Below are 23,670 nucleotides of genomic sequence, written 5' to 3'. Positions count from 1 at the left end.
GGCAAGTTCTCCACCACTGAGCTATACCCCCACCATTCCTTTGCATGTAGATGTGATAAAGATTTTTTGTTTTTTGTTTCTTTTTTGGTACTGGGGAGTGAATCCAGGGGTGCTCAACCATTGAGCACAACCCAGCCCTCTTTTCTATTTTATCTAGAGACAGGGTCTTACCGAGTTACTTAGGGCCTTGCTAAGTTGCTGAGGCTGGCTTTGAACTTGCAATACTCCTGCCTCAGCCTCCTGAGCCACTGAGATACTGGCCAGCATGCCAGGATTGATCACCTAATCTTTTGGGGTTTTTTTTGTTTTTTGTTTTGCTACTAGGGAGTGAACTCAGGGGTGCTTAAACTCTGAGCCACATCCCCAACCCTTTTTATTTTTTATTTTGAGACAGGGTCTCACTAAATTGCTTAGGGTTTCACTAAGTTGCTGAGGCTGGCTTTGAACTCGCAATCCTCCTGCCTCAGGCCTCCCAAGTCGCTGGAATTACAGGCATGTGCCACAGTGCCTGGGTGAACACCTGATCTTTTTGTTTTGTTTTTTGGTACCAGGGATTGAACCCAGGAGCACTTAAGCACTGAGCCGCATTCCCAGTCCTATTTTTTTTCTTTTTATTTAGAGACATGGTCTCACGGAGTTGCTTAGTGTCTCACTTTTGATGTGGCTTGCTATGAACTCGCAATCCTCCTGCCTCAGCCTCCTGAGCGGCTGGGATTACAGGAGTGTGCCATGGCACCCTGCTTGAACACCTGATCTTAATGTCTCTGTGAACACAAACTCTGTACCTGTATAGAAACACCTGGACTAACCTGGTAGACAGCTGTTATAATGCAGTTTAAGAAGCCTCATACTCAACTTGCATAGGAACCTATAGGTTAGAGCTCTCTAGAAACTGCAGCCTTGTCCTATATAACAAACCCCTGCTTGATTCAGGAAATAACACTACAAGATTTCCTGTTCTCACTCTATCCAGGAACATTTGCTTGATTCAGTAGAGGAACAGCAGAATTGACCCTGTCCATAAATCCCTGTCTTTACACACCTACACAAATAGAATACCTCTCCTCAGGAAAAATGGAACTCTTGCCTTAATTCTATAAAAAATTCCAGTCAGATAAAGGAGATCAAAGACTGAAACTCTATAAAGCCAGAGTGAGATCTGTTTTACATTTAAAGGGTTGTTAAAAAGTGAAAGAAAAGAACAGCTGGGCATGGTGGTGAGTGCCAGTAGCCCTAGCTACTTGTGTAGGAGGGATTCCTGATTACTTGAGCCTAGGAGTTCAAGACTAGCCTAGGCAACACTATGAAATCTGTCTTGGGAAATAAGAAAGAGGGACAGGGAGAGAGAGAGAAAGAGAGGTAGAGACAGGAGGGGGAGAGAGAGAGATGCCATTGAGACTATAGGTGGCTTACAAAGCCTAAATTATTTACCAACTGGCCTGTTATAAAGAAAAAGTTTGCTGACGCCTACAGGAACCTCTCTTCCTTTTACCAGGGATTGAACTCAAGGGTACTCTACCACTGAGCCACATCCCCAGCCCTATTTTATATTATTTATTTAGAGACAGGGTCTCACTGTGTTGCTTAGCACCTCAGTTTTACTGAAGCTGGCTCTGAACTCGAGATCCTCCTGCCTCAGCCTCCTGAGCAACTGGGATTACAGACATGCACCGCCATGCCCGATGGAAACCTTTCTTCTTATTGTACATGAAAATGTTCCTTGACCCATTTCAAGATTCCTTAGTCTATTCCTTCGCAGGCATCACAATCCCAGAATGTTCCTCAGTGTGCATCATGTTTTCTTTGGTGTGTCTAGGGATTTAAAAGTCTTAGGTGTGTGACCCTCTTGTACCAAGACAAAAGTCAGGAAGAGTGGAAAGAAAAGGAGGCTAGAACTGATGTTTTCAAGAGGGTCAGTGGGCCTGGCTACTGGGCAGTAGAGCTGTCAATCTGTTTGTTATTTAGTGATGCTGAACCCCAGACAGCTTATCTCTTCAGCCCCAGCCTACAGCCTGGTAGGAAATTGTGGAGAATGAGAGGGGGAGATTAGGAGGGCAAACCGGCCTCCTGCAGGGCTGATTAATTTAGACATTAGGGTGGAAGTTGGAGGGTAGGCACAGGGGACAACTCCCCCTTTACTCTTCAGACACACTGCTTTCTACTACAGCTTGAAAACAGTGGATGGAGGGGGTAGGTAGGGGTAGGTAGGGAGAGCTGGCACCCATAAGAAACACCTGTTCCCAAGTCCACACTGGTCCTGGACAGTGGATACTAATATTATCACAATTTTCCAGATGAGGAAACTGGGTACAGGGCTCTTCAGTAATTTGCCCAAAGTCACATGACTCCAAGTCCCATAACCTCAGTTTCCTTATCTGTTAAGCAGCCTTAGCACTGGGAACTAACTCACAGAACTGTGGCTTTCAACAACGCCTGCCACATAATACTTGCTAGTATTGCTGTTACTTGGCCCCACTAAGACTCCTTCCACCCACCACCCATTTTCATGGCAGAAAGTTGCAGCTAACATTCGGGGAGTGCTTCTTGTGTACCACTGTAAGTGGATATTGAGTCAGAATATTCTCATATTTATCATCATCACAACTGTCATTCTGTCTGCCACCAGGTACCGTCCTGTCAACCTGGCTCTCAGCCCAGCCACCAGTCCGCCCGCTCGATGTCATCACCATGTGCCACGCAGGAAACCCTGGGAAGACGCCCTTTTTCCTAATGTCCTTATTTCCTTGCTTGCTCTGGAATCACCGCACGACACACGGCGCGAAATTGAAGGGCACCTAAGGTGACCGGACAGGGATGCAGGGATGGCGGCCAGAGCAACCAGGACGACAATGGATGGCAGCTGGGGGAGGGGGAGTTAGAGCGGGAGCTCGGTTTCGAACTCCTGATGTGCACTTCACGCAGGCGCAAAGCGACTCGTGTCGTTCCAAAAGACACTGTACTTCATTTTGTGAACTCGCGAGAGGTGTGGCCGGCTCACGAGACGCAACCCCGGCTCTGGGCGGGATTTGGGAGGGCAGCAGAAAGACCTAACCCAATGGAAAAAAAAGGATCCGGCGCCCGCGGCCCCACAGGTCGCCGGGAATTTGGCGGCGTGAGCGGAGGGCGGAGTTTGAGAAAGGGGCTGCGTTCAGTGAGTGGAGCCAGAAGGATTGGCTGGCGTCAATAGCTGAGGAGGGAAGAGGGCGGAGGCTGGTGGGAGGCGTCTCGGGACTGGCTGATGGGAAACGTTAGGGATCCGGTGTGGGCAGGGGGTGGGGTCGGGCAGAAGGAAGGGGGCAGTCCCCTGAGGAGCGGGGCTTGTTGAAACGCTATAGGGGCGGGATCTGATGGAGAGGAAGGTACCCCGATAAGGGGAGGAGTTAAATGAATCGTTAAGGGTGGAGTCGAGGCCAGGGCTGGGTCTGAGTGAAAGGGTGGGCGAGTTCCTGGGAGATAGGCCGGAAAGGACAGGTTTATGAAGAAGGGATGCAGTCTTAGAGGAAGGGTGAGGCTCAGAGGAATGAAAGGGCCTGGGAATGAGGCTTAGGAGAGTGGAAGGAGCGGTGATTGGCTGGAAAAGTGCAGGCCCCAGAACGGACTGAGCCTGGGGGTTAATTGCTCCGTGAAAAGGTAAGACTGAAGAAAGAGAATCGTGTGAAAGGGGTGGAGTCCGGTGGAACGGGTGGGACCAGATGGAATGGACACCTCAGTGGATGAAAGGGCCTTCAGAGAGGCGGGGTTTACAAGGCAGTGGGGAATGGGACAGCCTAAGGGATGGAGTCTAGTATAGGGGGCGGGACCTGAAAGGGGGTGGGATGCGGGGGCCTTAGAGGCGCTCCAGCTCCCTCACAGCCAACTCTGCCCCTCCAGAACCGTGTCAGGGGACAAGGCTCCCCAACAATGACCTCCACTGGGCAGGATTCCACCATAACCAGGCAGAGAAGGAGCAGGCATAACCCACAGTCGCCCCTTCAGGACTCCAGCGTCATCTCGGTGAGGCCCCAGACCTGCCTTGTTGAGGGGGAGGGAGGGTAAGCCAGCCAAAGCCCCAGAGTCTGGACTCTGACCCTTCTCTCTTATTGGTAGAAGCGGAGTGTTAAGAAGGGTGCTGTACCTCGCTCAAGCCCAAATCTAGCGGAGGTAAAGAAGAAAGGCAAAATGAAGAAGCTGAGCCAAGCAACCGAAGAAGACCTAATTGTGGGGCTTCAAGGACTGGTGAGAGGGGCCTGGCTGTGATTTGGCCTCCTGTGACAATCAAAACCCGAGATTCCCCACCTTGGACAATATGGGATGTTCCCTCTGATTCAGGCCTTGAATGGATCTGTGTCTCTCTTTTTCCCTGCAGGATCTGAACCCTGAGTCCAAGGCACAGATTGGCACCGGCTTGGTGTTTGATGAGCAGCTCAATGATTTCCACTGCCTCTGGGATGACAGGTGAGGCTGGGTCCTACAACTACACAAATACACACACTTAGACCTCCCCCTTGGCAAGAATGAATCCTTGCTTACACCAACCTGGATACTGGAAGCAGATAATTTAGGGATGTGGGGCTTATGTTTGAAAGTGTTTTTCTCATTTAACCAACATACATTTATGAGAGAGTACTGTGTTCCAGGAGATGGTGATAAAAATGTGTCAAAGAAGATAGAATACTCCCTTGTCAGGGAGTTGATAAGTGAATAGGAGGGCAGATCCTTAAAACAGCTGACAAATGTAGGAGGTATTAATGTTGTAATAAGTCTAGGAGATTCAGGAGTGTTTAATAGTGGACACTGGACTAGCATCCAAGGGTTCCCAAAAGCCTTCCTTGAGGAAGGGACATTTGTGCTGAAATAGGATTATACTGCTCATTAACTCTTCAAAAGAAACATCTCTGTGTTCAAAATATATTCAATATCTGACTTATCTGTACTGGATCCCTGCTTCCAGCCTCCACACAGCAACCTAAAAATATGTATGAGAAGACACTCCCTTTCTTAAAATACTTCAAGGGCCAGGTGTGGTAGCACTCGCCTTTAATCCCAAGGGTTCCTGTAATCCCAAGGGTCCAGGAGGCTGAGGCAGAAGGATCCAGAGTTCACCAGCCTTGGCAACTTGGTGAGGCTCTAAGTAACTTAATGAGACCCTGACTCAAAATAAAATATAAAAAATGGCTGGTGATGCTGCTCAGTGGTTAAGCACCCCTGGGTTCAATCCCTGGTACAAAAAAAAAAAAACAAAACAAAAAATAAATAAATAAATAACCTTCAAGGGCAGAACATTGTTCTCAAGGTAGTCTGAATTCCTCATCCTGGCCTCTTAAGGTTCCGCGTGATGTAGCGCCACATTACCTTTGTGACCTCATTGGCCAGTCCTCCCCCTCATTCGCTTTGCTTCACTTCACTTCACTTCACTTCAGTTCACATACACCAGTCTCCCCCTTGCTGTTTTTCTAACATGCCGGGGCACCCTCTTGCCTCTGGTCTTTACCCTTGGTCAGTCCCTTTTTCAAAGTTTACATCTCAATGAGACTCTCTCAGAAAGGGCTTTCCCTAGCCACTACCCTCCCCCACACCTGATCTTAGATATTTTCCTAGCCCCTGCCAATTGTTAATTATTATACTCCCGTGTTTACCAGTTGAATAACTGCCTCCCCTATCCTGACCTAAGCCTAACTCATGATGCCAAAAGACCTAAATTGTGGAATACATATTTACCATCTGTTGAGGAGTTAGAAGTAGTGCAGTAAACAAAACAAAGACCCCCTGCATTCTGGGGAGGAGGAAAGACAAATAGACAAACAGGATGTGAATGGATGAGTGTGTTGGAGAGAGCAGTGCTGTGGAGAAGCACTAAGGCTGAAGAGAGAGCAGTAGAAAGTACAGTGGAGGGGATGCTTCCATTTTAAATAGGATAGTCAAGGAATGCCTCACTGAGATTTGAGTGGGGATCATAAGGGAATGAGAGTGAGCCCTGAAGCCATCTGGGAGAATAGTGTTCTAGGCAGGGAAGACAGCTACAGTTAAGTCCCAGAGATTGGCTGAAGGGTACATGGCTCAGCTGCGAACGGTGCAACCAGTGCAAGTGAAGCAAAATGAGGGAGGGGTTACGAGTGGGAGATGGAGTCAGAAAGGTGATAATGGCAGATTGTTTAGGGCCTTTTGGGCATGGATGGGGAAGATTTGGGCTTTTACTGGGAATAGGATGGGAGCCATGAAAGGGCTTTGAGTAGTTGGTGGACATAATCTGATTAGGATTTATGCATTTATTTATGGTGATATTTAGAATTGAACCCAGGAGTATTCTATTGCTGAGCTATACCCCTGGCCATTTTTATTTTTTGAGACAGGATATCACTAAGTTGTTGAGCCTGGTCTCAAACTTGGCAATCCTCCTGCCTCAGCCTCTTAAATCACTGGGAATATAGGCACCTGCCACTATACCCATCTGATTAGTTTTTTTTTTTTTTTTTTTTTTTTTTTTTTTTGGTACCAAAGATTGAACCTAGGGGTACTTAACCACTTAACCACTGAGCCACATCCCCAGCCCTTTTTTGTATTTTATTTAAAGACAGGACCTCACTGAACTGCTCAGGGCCTTGCTAAGTTTGCTGAGGCTAGTTTTGAACTCTCCACCCTCCTGCTTTAGCCACCTGAGCTTCTGGGATTACAGGCATGTGCCACCACCGCACCCAGCTCTGATTAGGATTTTAAACACTAACTAATGTGGGCAACAAGGACTGTTTGAGGAGTGAGGGCCAAAGCGGGGAGACCAGTGAGGTGATGATGTGACAGCCCAGGCTGGAGTTTATGGTGACAGCAATGGTGGTGGAGAGAGACAGTCTCACTCTGGAGGTGACAGGAGGCAGGGCAGATGCCATTGTGGGGGTGACAGTTGTGGAAAGGTAGATGCAGAAATGTGACAAGAGCAGACATGGGGCCTGGGGATATAGCTCAGTTGCTAAACTGCCTGCCTTGCAAGCACAAGGCCCTGGGTTCAATCCCCAGCACCACAAAAAAAAAAAAAAAAAAGATCAGACATGGTACTCCTCAGTGTCCCCATGTCGGTGTAAATAACTGCATCTCTGTCTCCTCAGTTTCCCAGAAGGCCCTGAGCGGCTACATGCCATTAAGGAGCAGCTGATCCAGGAGGGCCTCCTGGATCGCTGTGTGTCCTTTCAGGTGAGTCCCCCAACTGGTACTATGGGTAGAGGACAGGGAACTGATAGGACCTGGGCACAGCCTGTGCCTTAGCCCTTTATTCCTCATGTCTTCTCAGGCCCGGTTCGCAGAAAAGGAAGAGCTGATGTTGGTTCACAGGTGAAAGCTTGGGATCCTGGTAGGGCTGGGGAGGAGGCTGGCCTGGACTAACGAGGGCAAGCTAAATGCCCTAGGAAGGAATATATGGACTCTGTTGCCAGCCTTGGGCAAGTCCCTGATCCTCCCTGAATCAGTGTCATCACCTGTAATGGGCTAGTAAACATAAGTTTCCTAGAAGGGCTTGATATATGTTAGGTGCTTAGAATGTAGTGTGACACATCATCAGTCCATGATGAGTTATGGTTGTTATTATTACCTGGTTATGTAAACAGATAGTGGATAAGTGGGCAAAGTGAGCAGAGGGTTCCCCCAGAGGATTGCGGAAACCCAGAGTAAGTGACCTGGTGTGGTATGGTTCACAGAAAGCTAGCTTGGTGGAGTGGGTATTTAAGCTGAGCTCTGAGAGGAGAAAAGGAGTGAATCTGATGAAGAAGAGGGCAGGAAAGGGAGGAACAGACAGCTGGAACAGGCTGGCCAAAAGTCTGGAAGTAAGATTTAGAGTGGCTAGAGCAGGGGAGAAAAGGAGATTACTAGAAATGATGTGGCTAGGAGAAAAACAAGGAATATGTCTTATATCCTGGCTGTTCCCTCAGATTTGACATTTGGGGAAGGTCTGATTTGACTAGAGGTCTGGTATATGAAGGGTTCTCAGCTGAAGAGAGGATAGGGCCCTTAATCTCATCTCCCACCTGTGTTCTCAGCCTAGAATACATTGATCTGATGGAGACGACCCAGTACATGAATGAGGGAGAACTCCGTGTACTAGCAGATACCTATGACTCAGTTTATCTGCATCCGGTATGGATGAGAATTGTGAGGTCAGGGATCCCAGTAATCCTGGAATCCCCTGTCCCCATGCCCACTGCACCCTGGCAAAAGCAGCTAAGTGGAAATGGCTGCTCTCTCTCTCTCTCACTCCCTGTTTGTCTCCCCACTGTCTACAGAATTCATACACCTGTGCCTGCCTAGCCTCAGGCTCTGTCCTCAGGCTGGTGGATGCGGTCCTGGGGGCTGAGATTCGGAATGGCATGGCTGTTATCAGGTAGGGCCTTTCAGCACTTGATGTCTTACATTTTTGAAAAGTCCTTCCCCCAAATGAAAAACGTTTTGGCCTGTGTACTATCTTCATGTGCTCTAAGAGTCAAAAGGTGCCAAATGGGTTCAATAAAAAGTCCCTCTCCCACCCTTGTCACACAGACATATGACTTGCTCTGCTTGGAGGTAGTCTTTATAACTAATGACTCTTGTGCCCTCCCATAGATAAGATTATTTAAGGGATTAGCATCAAATTCTATTGATTCTAAGGTGCACATTTTTTTCATATCTGGAACATCTTGAACTCTATTCATCTAACAGTGACATATCAGAACTTAATCAGGAGCATTTTTTATTCTATTGTTGGCATGGAAAATCACAGAACATCTTTTCATCTCAGAATTGACGAGATGCAGTAGACAGAGCCTTTGTCCTCCCTCACCTTTTTTTTTTAACCACTAGCAGTGACACACTCCCATCTGGACCATGCATTTTTTACTTATATGCCCTGGAAAGTTTTCCCTATCAATATGTAACTTAGACCTCAGTAGATACCGTGGTACAAATGCACTATAACAACTCCTCTATCACTGGGCATTTTAGTTCTCCCCAAACATTTGCTTCTTCATACATACACCACAGCAAATATGGGATACATTTGTAAACATACTATTTCTTATATAGGCTGTGGGCTAAGTTCTCACAGAAGAGTGACTGGTTATGAGAACGTATACCTAGATAATTTTAATGAACATTTTTAAATCTCCTTTGGAGAAACAGTGAAGATTGGGGCAGGAGTAAGGGTTTGAGGAACCCAGTTACTCAGTTCCTGGCAGATCTGCAACATGACCACTGGAGGAGTTGGTGGTCCAGGGGAGAGTCCATCTCTACAGACAACCTCCAATCTGACCTTCCCTGTCCTTCCCAGGCCTCCTGGACACCATGCCCAGCACAGTCTTATGGATGGATATTGCATGTTCAACCATGTGGCTGTGGCTGCCCGCTATGCTCAAAAGAAGCACCACATTCAGAGGTCAGTGGCAGAGGACAGGTTTTATGGGGGTAGCATGGGGTGGAGTACCCTGGTCTGGGCTCTTCCTCCAGATTCCCCTTGATCCCCTTGAACAGAGCCTCCCTTCTTTTACACTTACAGGGTCCTTATCGTGGATTGGGATGTACACCATGGTCAAGGAACACAGTTCACCTTCGACCAGGACCCCAGGTACACCACAAGTCCCATTGTAGGTATTAGATTCACAGCCATCCCAACCCACACCCTTCCAGGCCCAGCATGAGGGACTGGGAGTGAGGGGAAACATTCACATTCTTTGGGTCCACTTGGAACCAGAATCTGTGCTGCTCCCTGAGTGTCTGCCTGCTGTCTCCTAGTTTCACTCTGAGGCAGAAACTGTTGAATTCCCATTTAACAGTTTGGTGAGATTGAACCTTTCAGGTTAAGAGGTCACACAGCAATGATGTGGGAGAGACAGAATTTGACTCACAAATATTTGGAGGTCTTATTCATCAATTTACCCTTGAGCTGGAGTGAACTTCAAATTGCAATTTAATTATTTTCTGATTATGACAATACTATAAGGTATTTGTTAAAAAATACTAAAAGAAGGACTGGGGTGTAGCTGGGGCTGGGGGTGTATCTCAGGTAGTACAGTGCTTATCTAGCATAAGGGTACACACCAAAGGGTACCCAGCTTACCCTTCCTGCAGAAAGTGATTAATGAGTAAGTCCTTGTCAGTAGGGGACATTACTGAGTAGTAGTTGTTTTATCTAGTCTTCTGTCTCACCAACTACTTAGACTCTGCTCCCCCCATACATCCTCAGTTCCTGTGGCCCTTTGTCTGATCTAGGTTGTTTGTTTTATAGACATTGCTTTATTGTTTTCCAGCATTCACTGTTGCTGACAGGTGTCTTTTCATTCCTTTCCAAGCAACCTAATTTCCTTTCTATAGCTTTTAGGTTCTTCTCTTTATCCCCTCTGTTCTGAAGTTTCACCCTGGCTCCTTTGTCCTATTTAGAAGTGGGTTCACATTTTATGTCTAAAGACTCATGCCTTTCTTCAGTCCTTGGAAGTTTTCTTCAGTTAGGTCTTTGATAATTTCTACTTCATTTTCTCTGTTCTCCCTTTTTAGGACTTCTACTAGTCAGATGTTAGACCTTTTAAAATTTATGTTTTCTGTCTCTTTTTCATTTTACTTTCTTAGGAGATTTCCTCAAATTTATTCACAAGTCCTTTTGTTGAATTAATTAATGTATGTAGACATTCATTTAATCTCCCCAAGCACTTTCTTCCTCCCTGTTTCTATGCCCTCTAATTTCTGATCTTGTTTTTACAAAGTACTGATTAGATACTTTATGTTCTGAATTTTGTCCTTTATTCCGAAGCTATTTTTTTCTTGGTCCTTCTCTTTCATACTGGTTATTTTCCTCAAACATGATCCTTATTTGGCTATCTAAAATTTAAAGGACTGTTGTATGGGCCATCATAGGATTACTCTGCTGTGATGTGTGTAGATCTGCTTTGCTAAAAAGCATTTTCCCCAGAATGGGGACACAGAATGTCTATTGACAGGTCTCAAATTTAGGGACTATAGAAAAAGATCCACACATTAGATGGGATCTTGCCAAATTCCAGAAATAAGAGAGCCTCTTCTGGATAGCATCTCTTTTCCCTCAACCTTGCCAAAGATAAGTCTATTTTACTTATCTTTTCTAATCTAGCTTTTGTCTTTTTCATCATCTCTATTATTAGTTGTTTTAAATTCTTCATTAATTTTTATTTTTATCCTTGTTAACTTCTTCCTATGTTCTTTATTTTGTTCACTATGTCTTCTTGAAATGAGTGCTTCAACATTTATCAACTCATTGGTCAACCTTGTTTTATTCATGTCTGTACCCACTGCCTTCCTCCTATTTATTTTGGAGCTAATCCCAGATACCATTTTTTCTTCTGCAAAAATTCCAGACTGCATCTTTAAAACATAAGGGTGCTTTTTAAAGCATTACTGGCTGTATCTCCATGATAGACCACTTACCCAGCAAGCGGGTTCCATCCCCAGTACTGCCAAAAGAAAAGAAAAAGCATTACTTCACAATCATGCCTGCAAAATTAATGAGAACTCCTGAATATCATTGAACATTCTTTTTGTCTTAAATGCATCAAAGAGGCTAGAGCTTTAGTTTAGTGGTAGAACATGTGCCTAGCATATTCATAGTCCTGGTTTCAATTCCCAGCATCAAAAAATAAAAATAAAAATAAATGCATCACAGACTGTAGGTGTGTTATTTTTTGAATACCTTGTTGACTATATGCATAGATGTGAACATTTCAATACATTCTTATGAATAAGAATGTGTAAGTGAAAAAAAATCAGTCCATGCCCTTTGCTCTCCTTATTCCTCATCTTTCAATCTTTACTACAGCAGCAGGGAAACAAATTGGACAGTCCTTAAAATGCTTTGATGGAGGGCTGGGGAGATAGCTCAGCTGGTAGAGTGCTTACCTCACAAGCACAAGGACCTGAGTTCAATCCCCAGTACCGCAAAAAAAAAAAAAAAAAAAAAAAAAATGCTTTGATGGAGACAAGGCAAACAGGTAAACTTAAAACCAATCAGAAACAAGTTTGGTGAATTTGTAATTCAGTGACTTGGCTATTCAGAATTGATTTTGTCTGTATTGGCCTGGATCTACGTTTGATTTTTTTTGCAGAAGGGATAATTTCGGTCCTATTGTGTCCCTCAAAAACTCCTTTCTCAGTGTGGGAGAGGGACCTCTGGGACCCCCAGCATCTCAAAGTCCACATTCCAGAAATTTGTTGGAGTCTCGTATTTTCTGACATTCCTTTTCCCATTCTGTCCTCCTAGGTTGGTGCTTGTTTTAAAATTCCTTTACTGAACGGGGGGGTGTGACTCAGTGGTAAAGCACATACTTAGCATGTACAAGGCCCTGGGTTTGATCCCCTAAATAAAATATACAAACATTCCTTTGCCATCTTTTGGCTAGTGTGTCAGGAAGTCAAGGAGGTAAACTTATGCTATCAGTCTGCCACTTCACTTGAAGCTATTTGAACTAATTTTAAAATTCCCTTCTGTGCTGGGGGTGTAGCTCAGTGGTTAAGCACCTCTGAGTAAATACCCAATACTACCACCAAAAAAATCTTTTTATATCGATTACACTATATTTCACATATACATTTATGAAGGTGTGACTCTTTAAGTTTGCCTAGATTCTTTGTTTACCGCCCTTTCTTGTATTTCTATAAAAACAGTGGAGGTGATGGCTACCTTAGATTCTTTCTGGAACAAGGCAGGGGGTGGAGAAAGTGATAGATGGGCAGGGTAGACAGATGGTGATAGCATAATCATTTTGTTTTCCCCAGTCAGAATTCAGCAACCCCCACATCAAAATTTCTTTTTTTTTCTTTTTTATTATATAATTTTTTTTTTAATTTGTAGATGGACACAATACCTTTACTTTATTTTCTTAATGTGGTGCTGAGGATCAAACCCAATGCCTCACACATGCTAGATAAGCACTCTACCACTGAGCTACAACCCCAGACCCCCTATCATAATTTCTGTGAGAATCTGTACATCATGTCTTTTCAGTCAGACCAGTACATCATGTTCTTTGAGTTGGAACCTAGACATCATGTCTTTTCACTATCTGTTTTTTGTTTCAGTACGTCTCACCCCTATGTGTACTCACTTTCTCACTTAAGAAGTAATAAAAGTAGCCTGTAAGACATTGTGGAGGAGGAATTAGCCTTATGGCAGTCCTAGTCAGCACCCCCCACTCCAGCTTTACACACAGAACCATGTTCTACCCCTCCTTACTCCTGGCCCCTGGGCCTCCCACTTCATTGAGGGGAATCACTAGACTCCCCAGCCTAGCCTGAGGGTGTTTTCAGCCTTAACTGGCTCCCTCCAGCTAAGAGGCCATGGCCCCAGTGGGCCTCCAATGTCATAGAGTTGTTCTCCTACCTTGGTCATGGGGACATGATCTACAGTCTTCCACAGGGTCAGGAGGTGGCTCTTGGGATCTTAGACCTGAGTCTAGAATTGGGTAGGCATTTGAAGGGCCAGTGATACTTGCTGATAGAGAGGTTCCACTAGGAGACAAATGAATGAGTGAATGAGGTAATGGGTAAATAAATGGAAGAATTAATGAATGGGAAGATGAATAAACTGGGACCAAGTGGAAGGTTAAATTAATGGAAGATTGGATAAAAGAATTGAGAAATTATGAAGGAGAAAAATGAACGAGTGGTTGAACAGGAAAACAAATGGGTAAGTGGGTTGAAAGTGTCTGAGAATTGACCCTCTCTAGCTCCCTTACCTTTTTGTGGTACTGGGGATGGAACCCAGAGCCTCAAGCATGCTAAATAATCCCTCACCTCTTTTCCCCTCTGCCCTCAGTGTCCTCTACTTCTCCATCCATCGCTATGAGCAGGGTCGGTTCTGGCCCCACCTTAAGGCCTCTAACTGGTCCACCACAGGTTTTGGTCAAGGCCAAGGATACACCATCAATGTACCTTGGAACCAGGTTAGTGTCTGACCACCCTCTGTCCCAAATGAGGCCAAGCCCTGCCCTTCCACCATCTTGGTGCAGGTGACTGACTAACCCCCATCACACCTCTGTGTCTTCAGGTGGGGATGCGGGATGCTGACTACATTGCTGCTTTCCTACACATTCTGCTGCCAGTTGCCTTTGAGGTTCGGGGAGTCTGGGAAATGTTGGGGTGAGAGACAACATTGAAGGATTGCCTATGAAGGCAGGTGGCCTCATGTAGTCTTTTGCCCCCTCAGTTCCAGCCTCAGCTGGTCCTGGTGGCAGCTGGATTTGATGCCCTCCAAGGGGACCCCAAGGTAAGGCAGGCTCCCTGGGGTGATAGGTGGTCAAATGGGGCTACACAGCCAGGCTGATCCTCTGCATCCCCCCAGGGTGAGATGGCCGCTACTCCAGCAGGGTTTGCTCAGTTAACCCACCTACTCATGGGTCTGGCCGGAGGCAAGCTGATCCTCTCTCTGGAGGTGAGTGACTCACCTTGTCTCTTAACCTGTGGATCCTGGAGAGTTTAAGAATAAAGCCTTCAGGTATCAATTAGTGGTAGAGCACTTGACTAGCACGTACAAGGCCCTGGGTTCAATCCCTAACACCACCAAAAAGTAAAATAAAAAACAATAAAAGAAAAGAGCTTTTAAGTCCATCAGCAATTCCCAGCCTAACTGGACAACCTCGCATGGGTCACTTGACTTCTTTGTGTCTCTGTTTTCTATATGTCAGATAGGCAAAATGATAATGGCAGTCACTTCATGTCATTGTCCAGTGAATTAAATGAGGTCACCCTGTAATTACTTTGTTGTTTGACATGCAGTATGTACCCTAGTATTGTTATTGTTACCATTATTGTTCATCCCCCACCCCAGGGTGGCTACAACCTCCGCTCCCTGGCTGAGGGAGTTAGTGCATCGCTCCACACCCTTCTGGGAGACCCATGCCCCATGCTGGAATCTCCTGGTGCCCCCTGCCCAAGGTGAGTCCAGGTGGAAGAGAGGGGAGAAGGGGGCTTCTCACTATCCTCCTGTGGCCATTTCATCCCATTTACCCATCTCCTGCCCTCAGTGCCCAGACTTCACTCTCCTGTACTCTGGAAGCCCTTGAGCCCTTCTGGGAGGTCCTTGTGAGATCAGGTAGGAAACTGGGTGTGGACTTGGTGGGGGTTGGGCATGTACTGTCTTACATAACCCCCTGTGACTCTCCTGGGCAACCTTGGTGGGGGAGAGTCAGGGCCTCTCTCACAGTAGGCTCAGATTTCACACCTCCACCCCTTTTTATGTTTGGGCTACCTGTGTTCCAAGGTATAAGGGGGAAGCCAGATTGGGGGAGTAGGTTGAACATGACCTCCCTTTGTAGCTGAGACCGTGGATGAGGACAACATGGAAGAGGAAAACATGGAGGAGAATGAAGAGGAGGGACCCTGGGAGCCTGTGCTGCCTATTCTGACATGGCCAGTGCTACAGGATCGTACCGGATTGGTCTATGACCAAAGAATGATGACTCACTGTAACCTATGGGACAAGTATGCAGTCAGAGGGCTGGGATAAATGGGTGGGGGTCACTCCCTACCAGGCACTAAGCCCCTATCTTTGGGTTTCCCCCTTTCTCTAGCCATCACCCTGAGACACCCCAGCGCATCTTGAGGATTATGTGCCACCTAGAGGAGCTAGGCCTTGCAGGACGCTGCCTCATTCTGCCAGTGCGGCCTGCCACCAAAACTGAGCTGCTTACCTGCCACAGGTCTGGCCCATGGTGGGTGTGGGTGGGCTACAGGGCTATGGATGGGCTCTGGGAGATAGAGCCTAGAGCTCCCCTCCATGATGTGTGGAACTGCTGTGGACTCAGAGGGCCCCAAGTCTTGTTTCCAGGGTGAGGCCCAGGAAGGGGACAAAGTCACTTCACTATCTCCTTGGGACTCCTTTCTGTGCCTCCAGTGCTGAGTATGTGGAGCGTCTCCGGGCCACGGAGAAGATGAAAACCCGGGACCTTCACCGTGAGGGTGCCAACTTTGACTCCATCTACATCTGCCCCAGCACCTTTTTCTGCGCACAGCTCGCCACGGGTGCTGTCTGTTGTCTGGTGGAGGCTGTGCTCTCGGGAGAGGTGTGTCCACTTCAGGATGGGCACTAGACTGGGGAGAGGAAGTCCTAGCAGAATGGAGAGGGATACTTGCCATTAAGGAGGTTCTGAGGGAGTTGAGCAAGGCCCTTGGAAATGGGTAATGGGGAGGGTCCCTTCTCACTGGGAGGGGCATTCCAGGAGTGGGACCCCTTGCAGTTGGTGAATTGGTGAGGGGACAAGAGAGAGGGAAGAGAAGAAAGGGGAGAGCAAATGTGAGTGAGGGTCAGGGGTCCATCTTACTACTCACTTCTCCTCCCAGGTTTTGAATGGCATTGCTGTGGTACGACCCCCAGGACACCATGCTGAGCAGGACGCCGCCTGTGGTTTCTGCTTTTTCAATTCTGTGGCAGTGGCTGCTCGTCACGCCCAGGCCATCAGTAGACGTGCCCTGCGGTAAGGGCTCCCTAGAGACCTCCAAATCCTGATCCTTGTAGGGACATAGACCCCACTCACAGCCCAGTGCTTACTCAGCAGGTCAGCAGCATAGCCCCATGAGTTTCCCAGAAACAAGCAAGGGTCCACTTGCCCAGTATCTCCCCAGAAAAGGACCAAGAGGTAGCCTGTCAGTATTTGCCCTGTTAGGACCCCCAGATCATGGCACCCATGACTTATAAACCAGAATCCAGGGTCCTGTTCCAGTGTTTCTGACCCCTAACAGTTAGAACCCAGACCCAAACCCCCAGTACCCCCAAAGGCCCAGGATTCATCACATAAGACCTAGCCACTCAGGCCTGAACCCAGTTCCCAGCACTTTCCCCAGAACAGCCCAGGGCACTTTCTCAGGCCCACAGAAAAGTCCTTATTGGACCCAGAATTGGGCTTTCATCCTTACTGATGCCAAGCACTTTCCCAAGAGACCCAGGGTCCTGCCACGCAGAAACAAGTTTCTCTACAGCTCCCAGGGAGCTAGCTCTTGCCCTCTCTCAGGGGTCAAATGTCCCAAGTTATTGAGGAGCTATTCCCTCCCTAGGATTCTTATTGTGGACTGGGACATCCATCATGGTAATGGGACTCAGCACATATTTGAGAATGATCCCAGGTGAGGGGCTGGGGCTAGGGGCAAGGGTGTGATCAGGGAGGGGACTGAGCCATGCTTGGGGCCCCTAACCAGCCATGGCCCCCTCCAAACCCCATCCCCGGCAGTGTACTATACGTGTCCCTGCACCGCTATGACCACGGCACCTTCTTCCCCATGGGGAATGAGGGCGCCAGCAGCCAGATAGGCCGGGCTGCAGGCGCGGGCTTCACTGTCAATGTGGCCTGGAATGGGCCCCGCATGGGTGACGCTGACTACCTGGCTGCCTGGCATCGTCTGGTACTTCCCATTGCCTATGAGGTAAGGCTTAAGCTATATGTCACAAACCTGTGAGGGTGGCAGCAGGTACCTGCCTCCTCGGTTTGTGTGTCTGACTGCTTGGTGATTGATTGTGAGAAAACCCATGGGTGCCTATACTGATGGTCATTAGGGCAGGGGTGGCTGGGATGGCCTTGTGTGTCTGACTGTACACTTGACTGCCCTCTCTTTGTGACATGTTTGTCAGTGACTGCCTTGGCTTTGCATGGGATGACCTTTTGGATGTGCAGTGGTGGTCTATGTGGCCTGGCTAGATCTGTGTCCTATTTTTCTGCCATTGTGATTGCCTATCTGGATGTGAGCATGGCTGTGACTAATGCTCTGTGGAACTGTGTGTGCAGTGGAGGGCTGGTGGTTATTTGTCATCCCCTTTTCTCCGTGTGATAGGTGTGATACTGTATGTCACTGGATACTACTATGTCTTTGACAGACTCATGAGACCTCTGGATGTGGGAGGCTGTGTGGAGCCACCATCTCTGTGTCTGTCTGCCCGGGCTGTTTGTGTGTGTTTCCCTGGTTGGGAGTGGTGTAGGTGTGTCTACCTTCCCTGTGTGTGACTGTGCATGGATGGCAGGAACCATCCTGTGAATGCATGTGACTGTGTATGCAAGTGACTACCTCCGTGGGTACAGCTGTGTGTGTGAACATTGTGCCTGGGTGATGATGGCATGGGGCATGGGTATGATTGTAGCTACAAAGGTAGCTATAGCTGTGGATAACTGTTCCTTCTGAAAAATTGAGTATGTGTGTGTGACTAGTGCAGATGTACAGTTTTGTCCGTCTGGGACTTGTGATTGTGTGTGGTGCTTGTGCTATTACATATTCTGTGACAAAAGTGTGTTTGCCTCTCTGTGGCACTGTGTATAAAATCTGTGTTGTGTGTATATGTGTCCCATGTTTGACCCTGGGGTGCATGTGTGTGAGGACATGTCTCTCTCTCTCCACTTCTCATGTCACCATCTCTTGACATCTCAATCTCCTTGTCTGTGTGACTCATGTCTGTCTCATGACTCTCTCATGTCCCCTTCTGTCCATTCTTAATATCCCTGAATCTCTGTCTGGCATGTCTATGTCTTTGGCAGTCTGTGACTGTGTCTCTCTTTTTCCTAGTTCTGAGTTTCTGTTTCTTGTATTTCTCCCTCTTGTGCTCTTTATTTTCAGGTCTCTGAAACCAGGCCTTCTGGTCTCCAGGCCCAGAGTTTCCACCTCTCTGACTTACATCTCCATGTCTTCACTTGTCTTTGTTTCCATCATTTACTGCCCACCAAAGCCCTTCCCCTCATGCCCTTGTGTCTCTTCTCTCCCTGCCTCAGTTTAACCCAGAACTGGTGCTGGTCTCAGCTGGCTTTGATGCTGCACGAGGGGATCCACTAGGGGGCTGCCAGGTGTCACCTGAGGGTTATGCCCACCTCACCCACCTACTGATGGGCCTTGCTAACGGCCGTATTATCCTTATCCTGGAGGTAACTCTTTTTCAATCCTTCCCATGGTGGGGGCAATTTGGCAGGGTTGGCTGCACTACTCAGGGCAGTTTTCCTAAAGTCTTTGAGTGTCTCACCTGGAATTGTTGGCACACACTAGGAATTAATAATAACAATAACAAAAGTGTTAACAGCTTTAATTGAGCACTTACTATGTACAAACCTCTCTTCTCAGCACTTTATATTTTTCTTTACTTGACAAAGCAGCCTTATGGTGTATGGTCTGCTTACCTCATTTTTTCCCTCTCTTGAGTTCAAGGGAACTGAGCTGGGTATACTTGTGCATGGGTATAGTCCCAGCAACCCAGGAGGCTGAGGCAGGAGTTTTGCAAGTTTAAGGCCAGCCTTGGCAACTTAGGAAGACACTATCTCAAAATATTTTTAAGTGGGCCAGGGATGTAGCTCAGTACTTGCCTAGCATATATGAGGCCCCAGATTCAACCCCCAGTACCACAAATAAAAGATCAGGGGAACTGAGGCACCAGCAGGTAGTGGTCACATTTAGTAATGGTAGAGTTCAGATTTAAACCCAGGCAGCCTGGCTCCCGGGTCTGTGCTTTTTACCATCATCTGAATGGTTTCTAACTAGTTCCTGGGACAAAGTAAATTCACATTTTATAAGTGATCCAGTGCCTCTGCCTTCATGCTTCAGTTTCATTATCTGTAAGGTAGGCATGGCTAATCATGGATGGAAGAGTGTCTGGTATATGGTAAGAGAAATTAGCTGGCTTGCAAAAAGTCCCACTTACAATACAATACGCCCAGGACAGCTTATGGCAGGGTGGGGTAGTGGTTGAGAACATGGACTATTTGGTCAGGTGTCTCAAGTTCAAACCCCAACACTGCCTCTTCAGCTGTTGTGACCTCAGACAAGTCATCTAACCACTCTGAGCTTCCTTATCTATAAAAAGAGTAGAGGCTGAGGTTCCTATACAGTGTGGAAAAATTCACGATAGGGGATCATGTGGAGAGTAAGACCAGTCATTTCTAAACTATGTCAGGACAGGCCTTTTTATATGGGTTCACAACAGGCAGGCATCTTGTAAAGGTCAGGTCAGAGGTTTATATGGTGTGAGACCAGGGGTTCCTGGACAGTGCAAAGACAGATTTCTTTATGACATGAAGGCAGGTCCCTGTAGATTGAGCACCTGTGGTTGTGAGAATTAAGTGTGTTAATCTGCATGAAATATTTAAAATAGGGTGTGGCGCACACAGCATGCATTTAATAAATGTCAGCTATTACTATTGCAATTATCAGTATCAGTATGCTGTTATCACTATTATTATCTTGCAATTGACAGCATTTTTTACCCTCCCACAACAACCACCTCACAGTGAGTGCTGCCCATCTTACAGATGTAACTCACACTCACATTTGTTCCTGGTACCACCCTCCACTCTAGACTTGCAGGGCCATGGAGTGGAGAGGAAGAGGAATTGGGGAAGCAGGGCATCTAATCCTCCAAATCCCCTGAAGATCCCCCACTGTACTTTTTTTTCCCCTTTACCTTAACAAAGGGTGGCTACAACCTGACATCCATCTCAGAGTCTATGGCTGCTTGTGCCCACTCTCTCCTTGGAGATCCACTACCCCTTCTGACCCTGTCGCGGCCTCCACAGTCAGCAGCCTTGGCCTCCATCTCTGAAACCATCCAAGTCCATCAGAAATATTGGCGCAGTTTGCGGGTCATGAGTGAGTGAACCCAGGGAATTACAAGGAGGGAACTCAGGGAAGAAGGGGCAGGGGGCAGGAATTAGTGGCAGGAAAGGGGATAGCACCCACACTCAAGGATCTTATTCCATGGTTCCAGAGGTAGAAGAAAAGGAGGGATCCTACAAGTCTAAGTCTATTACCAAGAAGGTGCCCCAACCAGCCAATTCTGGATCTGCTAAGGGAATGACAGCCCCCGAAGGGAAAGTTCTAGAAGAAAGCAAGAGGAAGGCTACCGTAGCATTGTCTGTGGAAGAGTCCACTTCAAGCCAGACTAAATCAGAGATAGCTAAGGTGGCTCTCACTCAGGACCAGTCCTCAGACACAGCCATTGGGGGAGCCACAACATACCAGGCCACCTCAGAAGAGACTGTGGGGGCTACCACAAAGGACCGGGTCACCTCAAAGGCAGCTGTCGGGGAAGACACGCTGGACCAGACCACTGCTAAAGAGGCCAAGGGAGAAGCTAAGCCAATCCAAAATCTTCTAGCCTCATGTGCAGAAAACAAGACCCCATCAGGCTCACCTGTGCAGGTAGCCACAGCAAAGCTGCCCTCAAACCAGCTAATGGGGAATCTCAAAACCTTGGAAGTAGGCCCTGAAGCTCAGGTAAGGTCACCAAACCCAAAGAGAAGGGGTAAGAATTGGGTCTCTCAGATAAATTTATTTCCTTCTGTGTGTCCAGAAAACTTCAGAAGCTCAGACTGCAGAAGAGGTGAGCCTACTAGGAGAGGCAGCTGGAGGTCATGATATGGATAACTCAAAGCTGACACAGGGATCTGAGGATCTTACTGACATGGACCAGGTAATTTCAGGCAGAGGCTAGGATTGTGACATCTTCTTGCCCGTTCATGCCTCCTGGTCAGAAGCATATGATATAGAAACATAAAATGGGAGATGTGGTCCCTAACTTACTCAGTTTCACCCACTCACCCTAGGCCATATATTATGCTGTGACACCACTGTCCTGGTGTCCTCATTTGGTGGCAGTATGCCCCACTCCTGTAGCAGGCCTGGATATAAACCAGCCTTGTGAGGACTGTGGAACACTCGAGGAGAACTGGGTGTGTCTGTCTTGTTATCAGGTATGGAGCAGAGGAAGGGAGTTGGGTGGGGTTGACCCTGGAGCAAACTGCACGTAGGTGCTGAGCCCTACCTGACACTCTCCAACTTTAGGTCTACTGCAGCCGCTATGTCAACGCTCATATGGTCCAACACCATGAAGCCTCTGGACACCCACTGGTCCTCAGCTACACTGACTTGTCTGCCTGGTGTTACCCCTGTCAGGCCTATGTCCACCACCAGGTAGGCCCTGGGAAGACCCTTTACCGCCCCCAACACTCATTTCCCACCCACCCACATACTCCTTCTGTGATTGGGTAAGGGGAGAACGTAGATCCTACCAAAGGTGGCCCCATGATTATTTAGTGTGATGTGGGGGCTGTGAGATAGATAGTCTGGGGGTGGGGGTGGTTGAGGGCTGGAGTGGGGCAACCTCCTGGCTAAGGCAGAGCTGTCCTCACTCCTCTCACCTACCCTGTTCTTGCCTCCTCCTCAGGCTCTTCTAGATGTGAAGAACATCATCCATCAATATAAGTTTGGGGAGAACATGCCCCGCCCACAATAAATCCCAGAATGTGCTCCCTCTTCTCTACCTTCTGAGGCCCAAGCCTTAGTTCTCTGCAGTCCAGGAGGGTGGCTTCCACTCTGCCACACCCTGAATATCCTTTGAAAGTTGCCCAAGGGTGCTTATTTAAATGTATTAAATACTTTTAAGAGGACTGTGATCAGTCATGGACATGCCCCTGCCCACTGCCTGCTTGAGGGGCACCACTACTCTACCCCAGAAGGAGGGAGGGGCAGCTCAGCAGCTCCAAGAGAGCTGAAATCACAAGGATAACATTGGGGGGAGTGGCAGTTATGGCAGGATTGCATATTTAATAAAGTGCAAATTATTACAAAACCTGGAGAAAGCCTTTTAACTTTGAGTACGTTGAGAACTCCACATCCCTAGTCGGCAAGGTTGATGGTCATGAAGGAATGAGGGAGTGAGTCTTCATAAGGGCAACCCCTTGCCCATCCATTGCCCCCAGAAAATCTAATTAAAAATAAACCAGGTGCTGTGGTGCACACCTGTAATCCCAGTGACTCTAGAGGCTGAGACAGGAGAATGGCAAGTTCAAGGCCAGCCTCAGCAAATTAGCAAGGCCCTAAGCAACTTAGACCCTGTCTCAAACAAAACAAGACAAAATTTTAAAAAAACCTCTGGGGATGTAGCTCAGTGGTAAAGTGCCCCTGGGTTAAATCCCCAGTGCGCCCCCCCCCCCAAAATAAACACTTGACTGGCTCCACTGGTAATTAAATAGTAGAATACATGAGAAAATGAGCACCTGCCTCAGAAATAGGGGCCTCACAGCCAGTCCCAGCCATAAGTTCATTTGAGAAGAAAGGAAACTGAGGATGTATCTTGGCCAGGTCCCAATTTCCCCATCTCTCTCACTGGCCTAATTGGTGGGTGTGGGGATGGGTTCATGTTTAACTTGGATATGGTAGTCATTGACCTGAGGTGAGAATTGTTTTGGTCATCATCTGATCCCAAGATGACCACCAGAGGCCCACCTACTCAAAAAGAAGAGGAAAGGGCAAGGGCAAGCGGCTTGGGCCGGTCCCCCTTGTAAGAATATTAATGGATGCCCTACCCCCAAACCCCTCCATAAATGTCATTGCTCAGAACTGTGTCTTATGATTGCCATAGCTGCAAGGGAGTCTGGGAAATTTGTAACTTGCACATCCACTTCAAATCCGGTTATATCTGCCCAGACAGAATAACCCCTTCCCTACAAATCTTTCCCTCTGGGGAAGGACCCAACCTGCTCCAGAGCTACCAAAAAGCCGCAGCACAGGCTCCCTAGCCCTAAAGAAGTACTCAAAATCTCGCCTTCCGGGTCAAACCCGGTATTCCCCTGCACACGCAGACTCGTCCCAAACGCGGGCTATACCAGGGAGAGGCGCGGCGGATGCGGGGCAGGCGGGTGGAGGGGGGGGCAGACCGCGGGGAAGCCCAGCCACCCGCAGCGCACCCCTAGAGAACCG

General features: G+C 47.6%; 1 protein-coding gene across 5 annotated transcripts; it reads left to right on the top strand.

The window, feature by feature from the left end:
- Window positions 1-3,287: 3,287 nt before the first annotated feature.
- Window positions 3,288-22,829, top strand: HDAC6 (histone deacetylase 6). Of its 5 annotated transcripts, none has more exons than XM_079123925.1 (29): window positions 3,288-3,630; window positions 3,871-3,993; window positions 4,087-4,215; window positions 4,346-4,434; window positions 7,077-7,161; window positions 7,259-7,299; window positions 8,001-8,097; window positions 8,244-8,341; window positions 9,263-9,367; window positions 9,488-9,556; window positions 13,769-13,895; window positions 14,000-14,065; window positions 14,159-14,218; window positions 14,294-14,383; window positions 14,780-14,886; window positions 14,976-15,043; window positions 15,267-15,432; window positions 15,522-15,650; window positions 15,845-16,013; window positions 16,291-16,424; window positions 17,002-17,070; window positions 17,175-17,367; window positions 18,699-18,848; window positions 20,385-20,559; window positions 20,678-21,111; window positions 21,263-21,382; window positions 21,516-21,662; window positions 21,754-21,882; window positions 22,136-22,828. In XM_079123925.1, exons 2-29 carry the CDS (start codon window positions 3,901-3,903, stop codon window positions 22,202-22,204), a joined length of 3,408 nt encoding a protein of 1,135 aa, XP_078980051.1. In that variant the 5' UTR covers window positions 3,288-3,630; window positions 3,871-3,900; the 3' UTR covers window positions 22,205-22,828. The 5 variants fall into 5 exon arrangements, with proteins under 5 accessions (XP_078980051.1, XP_078980050.1, XP_078980054.1 ...); XM_079123924.1 differs by having other exon boundaries at window positions 3,289-3,630; window positions 20,678-21,186; window positions 22,136-22,820; XM_079123928.1 differs by lacking the exon at window positions 3,288-3,630 and having other exon boundaries at window positions 22,136-22,829.
- The last annotated feature ends 841 nt before the right edge of the window (window positions 22,830-23,670 follow it).

The sequence above is a fragment of the Sciurus vulgaris genome (assembly GCF_902686455.1).
Source record: "Sciurus vulgaris genome assembly, chromosome: X".
Classification (NCBI taxonomy): Eukaryota; Metazoa; Chordata; class Mammalia; order Rodentia; family Sciuridae; genus Sciurus; species Sciurus vulgaris.
This window is presented reverse-complemented; position numbering and strand designations above follow the sequence as displayed.

Coding starts and splice junctions, on each gene's coding strand:
- HDAC6 (XM_079123927.1), top strand. CDS start 3,901: ATGACCTCCACTGGGCAGGATTCCACCATAACCAGGCAGAGAAGGAGC. Junction 17,071..17,174: donor ATATTTGAGAATGATCCCAG/GTGAGGGGCTGG, acceptor CATCCCCGGCAG/TGTACTATACGTGTCCCTGC. Junction 21,187..21,262: donor AAGTAGGCCCTGAAGCTCAG/GTAAGGTCACCA, acceptor CTGTGTGTCCAG/AAAACTTCAGAAGCTCAGAC.